Raw genomic sequence first — 7,553 nt, 5'->3', positions numbered from 1 at the left:
TCTCTGATGAATCCTCTCACCCCCACTGGCCTACACATCTGTTCTTCTACACAAAAATAAACCTTTAAAAAATAGCATGAAACAGATACATTCAGTTCAATTCACTTACTGTACCTTGAGATAAGCAACAACTTTATAAACACAGTGCCTGTCCTGCAATACCTTATTCTTGTTCTCTTTCTCCACTTCCACCCAGAAGGTTTCCAACAGACCTAGTTCCATATCTAATTCAATATGCATTACTAGGAATTTTCCCAGATTTACATAAAAACCTGCATGCATCTCATTTCTTAAGGCCTAGCTTGCTGGGTTTGGTATTAAGAGTAAATAAACTTATTCCACCTCATCATCCTGGGGTCTCGTGGCCTGTGGTAGAACACCCCCTGCAGCCATGGTTGATGATGGCCAGTGATAAGGAAGCCTGAATATGTAGAGCTTTCTATCCCATTATACATTCCTGCTTATTCCATCCCTGCCTCCCTTCTCTACCTTACCTGTCCCCTACCTCAGCACCCATACACATGTAGGTAAGCAACAGTGTAGACGTACATTAAAACATATGCACATGACATTGTTCATTCTGAAAATAATTTTATTGTTTTACAGTTGTTCAAGAAAGTTTGGAGTTTCTGTGGCCAAGATTCGGGTATCACATAATAAAGAGTTAGTTAATCATTAGTTTTCTCTTTCCTTTGGGTGCTAACAGCAGGCAGGGGACATACCATGTGTACAAAGAAAAAATAAAGTAGGAAAGCCGGGAGTGGGGGAGGGAAAGGAATAGACGCAGACTGAAGTCAACCCTGGCTGTCATTCTCTAGATTTGAACGTTTTGTCTTCCCATATAATTTCCCCCCAATTTTTTTTCTCAACTTTGTTGTCAAAGAAGACTATGGGGAGGAGGACTGGAATGATAATGGCCATCATATACAAATAGCTTAGTGTATTAGAGGTCAGTAGTGGTCACCTGGACCAGCTGAGCGTCAATGCTCACATTTGTGGCATAACCAGGTGAAGTGGGAATGATAAAAATCCCACTCTTGTCTAGCTAGAGTCAGTTCCTCCTTCCTTTCAGAAAGGAAAAGCATGGGCATTTATATGACATGGTATACACTGGTGGCCAAGGGCATAAGGAATGGATCAGAGCTGACAGTCCATGAACACAATCTCACTCTAATGATGTCTGAATAGTTACTTCATCTGTACCCTATGCTCCAAGATGCCCTACGAGATGATGTTCCCCAGAAATTTATGACATTGCTAACTTTCCTCCATAGCTGGTGAAAATATTTAAAATAAACAAAACAATCTTGAGAGTATTATTCAAAAAGGATACTGGACCTTTTAAGCTTATTGGAACCATCCTCCTGGCTAAAAGATATTCCTTATTATCTTTCCAGGGATGGCAGGCGGTCAGGGCAGTAAAAAGTCTTAACAGATACTGGGCTCAACAGCCAGCTGTGGGGCTGCCTCAGACTGCAGAAGAGTCAGGCCCTGCATAGTAGAGGTGGATTTGCTGACCCTGCAGCTCTAACCTGTGCTCAGAAACTGGCCTCTGTCCTATCTGGGTATTTTCTATGGAAAGTAGGAGAGGTCAACTGTCCATGGAAAGACTTGGTGTTCAAAGATGAAAGACAAACGGGCTTTTTGTTTTTTTGCTTGTTTATTTTGTAAGGACTATCAGGTTGAGGAGCGACTAAATTTATAGGTGTCCTGTGAAGCACAGGACAAGTAGTATATGAATCAACACAAAGTATATGGTTGCCAGAATTGGCCCTCGGGCCCGGGAATTACAAAGCGAACGCAGGATCCGTTTCCATCCAGGTCGATTCCGGAACTGAAAGAAAAATTTGAGAGTTTCACTCTAAAGAAACAGGTTCCTTTCCCTTCCTCAGCCACCACAGAGAAGTTATCCTGAGAGAATATTCCCTGAGTGTGCACTGCAGCTGGTAAATTCTTCCAGGTTCTTCCAATCTTCCAAACCCTTCTAGTCTTGACCCACAAATGTCAAGGTCCTGAAAGTCTTCCGACCCCTTGCCCGCAGCAGCTTGGCTGATAGTAACATACCCTCTCTTTACCCTTCTTACCCTTCGATAAGTGCTCTCTGGCATATTTATGAATAGTGACTGCTCCTGAGAGTCATGAGAGGAAATGAGAGGAGTCTGGGCAGAGTTCCATTCATTGTGCTCCAACCTGTGTTTAGAACAAAAGGCATGTCACTGGCACGAGAGGCTAAGCTGGTAAAGCCTTCCTAGTCATCTTGCCACGGGATATAGCACCAAATTAAAAACTACATCCTTTTATATCAGCTTAAAATGTGGAATTTTAATCTCCTATGTTTTAACCTGTAAAGCAAATGTCAACTGATTCCAGAACTCAGAGCAGGTGCAGGGTTGTCCATGATCTGGCCTTTTTTTTTTTATCCATTTTTTATGTCCTTTTTTTTTTTTTTAAGTTTTATAACAGTTTATTTTTACATCATTTTGTACATTTTTTTTCCATCTCAATTGTAATCCCTGCGGGTTTCCCATCACCATGTCACCCGTGTGCCATCACCATAATCCCGTGCACTTCCCTCCCACCCCCACGTTTTTGATCCCATTCCCCACTCTACCCCCGCAAAATGTCTCTGGTATATGGTTGTTCATTATTTTTGTTATTTTCTTGCCTGGTCCATTATACTCCTGCTATGAGTGAAACCATCCGGTATTTTTCTTTTTCTTTCTGCTTATCTCACTAAGCATGACATGATCCGGCCTTTTTAAGATCACATGCATAGTTATTGTCGGGATGTGACCGATGGCGTATTTATTCCCACACAAAAATACAGATCTCTTAGCTTCCCAAAATTTAAAGTTTTCTTGGGTGACTACACTGACCGAAACTCATCTCAGCACCCATTTCAGGATCCAAATAAGACCCTAAATATTCTGGTGTCTGGGAACTGGCATGTCCATGAATCTGAGGAAAAAGGATGAGAAGCGAACAGGGGCGGGCTCCCTCAGCCTCTTACCGCCGGATCTGTTCCTCAGCCAAGGACAGCGCAGACTCGGCTGCCACTCTTTGGTCTCGTTCTTCTTCCAGCAGCTTCCTCAATTCATTTATCTTTTGTTGAGTGTTGGTAAATTGATAGTGGGCTTCAGGAATGCTTTAGGACAAAAGGAAAATACACATCATCAGTAGAGGCAGCACACTTGATACAAAAGACTCAAGGTTTTCATGAGGCTATAAAGCATGAAAATTTATAGGAGCTGATACAAATACAAAGGAATATTTTTAAAGCACAGCTACAGAGATAAAATAAAGCTGCATCAATCTGCCTTACGATTTTACGGATTCACTGAAGCGTCATTTACATCCCAGGGGGTCATTGGTGGGTGCTTGTGTGTGTGTGGTGTTGTTGGTTCTGCTTTACAAACTTTTCACAGATAATTGGTTGTTATATTTGTTACTATATAATCTTCACATTAAATCTGAGGACAATATGATAGTAAGACATACAATAGACTGTCTGGGGCTGCCTAAATTCTGAACATGCTGTGCACACTACATGGCCCAGAGGCGCTCCTCACCTGACAGGTATTTCCTTCTGTTCTCCAGGATTATTCTTCCCGTGACTATCACTCTCACTCAGGGGAACGCTTGTAACAACATCTGTACTGGATGACTCCTGGAAGAATAAGTTTAGTAATTCAACGGTGAGAATGTTAAGTAACTCCTCTTGGGCACAATGAGGATTTGTTTAACATTGGAGAGAATGAGAAATCTTGGAGAGGAATCCCTCCATTTAGAATGCTCTTTAACTATAGAGTTAGAAAAGACAATCTCTTGCTCTCATAGATTTTTGGTCCTCCAATAAAACTCTTAAGGATTTTTCCTCTTAGATTCTCATTTTTTAAATCTGTCCTCTTGAAATTTAAAGGCTCCCCACTGATGTGCTTTCTTTTAGTGGAGGCTCATGGCTGCCCACACTATTCTGCTCCTTCTCTCACCCAGCAACCCCTCCAAGCCCCCATCAGTGGCCCATGTCCTGTGGTCCCCATACTGGGTCCCAGTCTCCACCAGTTTGCCAGTGTGTTCCTCTCCACTACCATCAACAGCTATACTGATCTGTTCCTCAGGCTTAAATCCTCCTACATTTTTCTCATTTCTAAAAGCAAAATTTAAATTTTCTTAGTTTCAGCATTCCCAAAGTCTCAGTCATCATTGTCCCTCACTGAATTATTGATTTCTCTCCACCCACTTTCACTGATCTTTATTTTCTTCTAATTCTTTCACTCTAATTTTTCGCAGAGAATATCCCCATCTCCATGAATACTCTCCTCTTCCTACTTTCTTCCATCACATCAAATTAATCTTTGGCCTGAACACATGAGTTTCTTCCGTGTTTTATCTTTATGCTTTATCATAGGCACTCATTTAACACTTTTCCCTTTCTCTTACCATTTGCAGTTCTTGAATCCGCATCTCCAAAACTGCACAGTGATTAAAAAGGTTACTGTACTGCTGTTGGTTTTCACGAAGACTCTGACTGGTATCAGCAAGCTGAATGGAAAGGGTATTTTTCTCCTCCAGTAGCTGAGAAAACTGAAATAGGAGAGAGGGTAAGCCTGTAACACTGGACATATGCTAACTGCCCTTGAATTTTAAGGATCAAATTTTCTTAGATCATTCTTAGAAAAAGGCATTAGCAAATATTTTTTGTTCAATAAAGGCAACAACAGCCCTGTGTATTCCTACAAATAGAGAAAAATCAGGATTTTTTTGACTGAGAAAGGAAAACAATTTTGGCGGAGTAGCAGAAAACTTGATGGTGACTAGAACATTAACTGAAAAGCCAGGAAGTAGAAATCCATAAACTCCCTAATAAGATAGGCTGTAGTGTGGGTCCAAGTTGATCTTACTCAGAAATGACTTAACCTACAGAGTTGGAGGTGACTGGAGTTAGAGCTGTCACTGAATTTTGTACAATCTTACAAGTTACCCTGAAAGCAGAGTAAGAAATTATAATAAGATATTGGATAGAGTAATAAAATACATTCTACTATGCCGACGTCCATGTGAGAAGCTAATTGGAAGCACATACTCTCATGGGGAGATACATTTCAGTCACTCAAAGCAGAACTTCCTGTACTACATGAATAACAGGTAGTGTTTTGGTCTTTCCTTGAACCCTGGTAGTATCAGGGGTACTTACTACTTGGGAAAACAGCCCAATTTTTCACCTGGTCTAAAACAAATTATTTTTATACTGAAAGAAAAACTTACTCGTTGATTTGAACTTGGCTTTCTATAATTGTAATTCTAAGCTTCCAAGCTGTTAGTTTGAGGTTCTAAGTATGGCTAACATCCAGATACAAAAACAACCACAAAGATGTCTCTTCAAAGTACTTACTGCATGATGATGTACATTACATGAAAAGAACCTGACTATATATTTTTTCTGTTTTTTTTTTTTTTTTATAAAGAATTTATTCATGCATACAGAACTGGGGTACAGGTCAGAGGTTCAGGGGTGGTGAGAGGATTCACCATAGACAGACTGGGGAGCAGAACATGCAGATTGACGAAGTACACTGTCTGGGGTTTAGTGGGTGGGTCTGGAGAGGGTGCCGTGCCATGTGGATCACCTCTGGGGCGAGGATCGAACTCATGCTAAAGTAGCTTTAGCTTCTTAGTGCAGTGCTTTAAACCTCTGCGCTACTAGGGAGGGCCAGACTATATATCAATCAAAGAACATCCTTTTTTTAATTAGCATTCTGGGTTAATGTTTATATAAACATTCTGTGAACCAATGTTCAAAGAAGATAGGACTCTTCCTTGTTTCCAGTTATGAAAACAAACACTCAAAAATTAGTTGAGCTGAAAAAAACTTACCTTGCTGTTTAGCTGCTGAATTCTTAATTCTTTTTGGTGAATTTCCTTTAAGCTATCATTGAGCTGGCTCCTGAGAACTTCCGTCTCGTAAACTAGGTTTTGCGACAAATCAGGGGGTGTTGTCTCTAAGGATGCCTGTTAGGATACAAGCACTGCTGAATTTCTTTGTTATGATACTTTATGCTACATGCTTTCCTCCAAAGCCTCTAGCTACCTCCTAAGAAATCAGAAGATGGCCAATGGGCACTTAGCTTGCAGGAAACTGCTGCTTCCCGGGCAACAGTTATCTTCAAGCAGCAATGTCAGCAACAATGACATTACATACCTGTCTTTGGTATTGGTTTCTGACTATCTCAGTCTGAGAAGAAGGTCTCCATTCCCTCATAAGATTCTGCAAGCGAATGAGCTGCTGATCTTTGTCTGAAAGAGCCATAAGGTACTGATCTTTCATCCTCCTCTCATGGATTTCCCAGTTCTTCTTCTCCACTCTAGAAAAAAAAAAACAACAACGAAATAATCACAGGCCAAAACACAAGTGTGAGAAAAAATAGTAATTACATATTCAAAATTGTACTGTGAGATGGACATAGTGAATTTTTTTTTAAAAAGATTTATTTATTCATACAGAACTGGGGTACAGGCCAGAGATGTGGAGGGTGAGAGGATTCACCAGGGACAGAGTGGGGAGCAGAACAGGCAGATTGATGAAGTACACTGCTGAGGGGAGCAGCAGGCGGGTCAGGAGAGATCTGCCACGCCATGTGGATCTCCTCTGGGGCAGGCGGGGATCGAACTCATGCGGAAGTGGCTTAAGCTTCTTAGTGCTGTGCTTTAACCTGCTGCACCACCAGGGAGGGCCAAGACATAGTGAAATTTATATGATGATCAAGCAGAAGTATTTCAATTGACAAGATAACACCATTTTCATGGAAAAGCAAGCATTCGATCTAAACTCTAAACAATGAGTGGGCTCCATTATCAGAAAAAAACATTCTAGGTTCAGAGAAACAACTGAGCAAAAGGCACAGGAACGTATACAGCCCATTTAGAAGTGTTAGAGTAGAGTGCTGAATAGAGTGGAAGGAAAGTAAAGAGGTTAGATCCTATGCAGCATTGATTATCATGATTAACAAAGCTTCCTGTCAGTAATGGGAAAGCACTGTATTTCTTGATAAAGGCAGAAGCATGAAACAGAATAACATTTGTTATGAAAATGGAGCTGCGGAATCTGCACTGATTCTAATTAGCTGCACTGATTCTAATGTTGGCTCTGCTACACACTAGTTGTGATACCCTGAATAATAGTTACTCAATCTCTGATACTCACTGACAAAATGGGAATAAACTATTATTCCTTAGGGTTATTGTGACAACTGAATGAAATACTATCTGAAGGATACCAGACACAGAGCCTGGCACACTGCCATTACTTAAAATTGCTCGTATTTTTATTTATTCTCTGAATTTGGTCAAGAGGCCAATAAATGTCAATAACACCTCTATATATGTATAGTTTTATATATACATATATATTTACATTGTTCTTCACTTTGCACATTTTTTTTTATCTCAGTTGTAATCCCCATGGACTTCCCACCACCAATTCACCCCTGTGCCATTACTATAGTCCCTTGTACTCTTGCTGCCTCAGTTTTGAACCTATTCCCCTCTCTTCCCCG

The 7,553-nt window shown here is 40.7% G+C and overlaps 1 protein-coding gene across 2 annotated transcripts in view; it reads right to left on the bottom strand.

Moving 5' to 3' along the window:
• Positions 1-1,693: 1,693 nt before the first annotated feature.
• The window catches only part of GOLGB1 (golgin B1), a 74,232-nt gene continuing 68,372 nt past the window's right edge, over positions 1,694-7,553 (bottom strand). For both annotated transcript variants that reach the window (XM_012732857.1, XM_012732868.1), the window contains 7 exons: positions 6,200-6,362; positions 5,875-6,009; positions 4,441-4,584; positions 3,570-3,667; positions 3,011-3,145; positions 2,085-2,190; positions 1,694-1,834 (listed from right to left, as the gene is read on the bottom strand). In XM_012732857.1, the coding sequence (XP_012588311.1) occupies positions 1,700-1,834; positions 2,085-2,190; positions 3,011-3,145; positions 3,570-3,667; positions 4,441-4,584; positions 5,875-6,009; positions 6,200-6,362 (916 nt within the window). In that variant the 3' untranslated portion in view covers positions 1,694-1,699. The remainder of the gene's footprint in view (positions 1,835-2,084; positions 2,191-3,010; positions 3,146-3,569; positions 3,668-4,440; positions 4,585-5,874; positions 6,010-6,199; positions 6,363-7,553) is intronic.

This window comes from Condylura cristata, unplaced genomic scaffold, assembly GCF_000260355.1.
Source record: "Condylura cristata isolate star-nosed mole 26May11 unplaced genomic scaffold, ConCri1.0 scaffold00003, whole genome shotgun sequence".
In the NCBI taxonomy this organism is placed as follows: Eukaryota; Metazoa; Chordata; class Mammalia; order Eulipotyphla; family Talpidae; genus Condylura; species Condylura cristata.
This window is presented reverse-complemented; position numbering and strand designations above follow the sequence as displayed.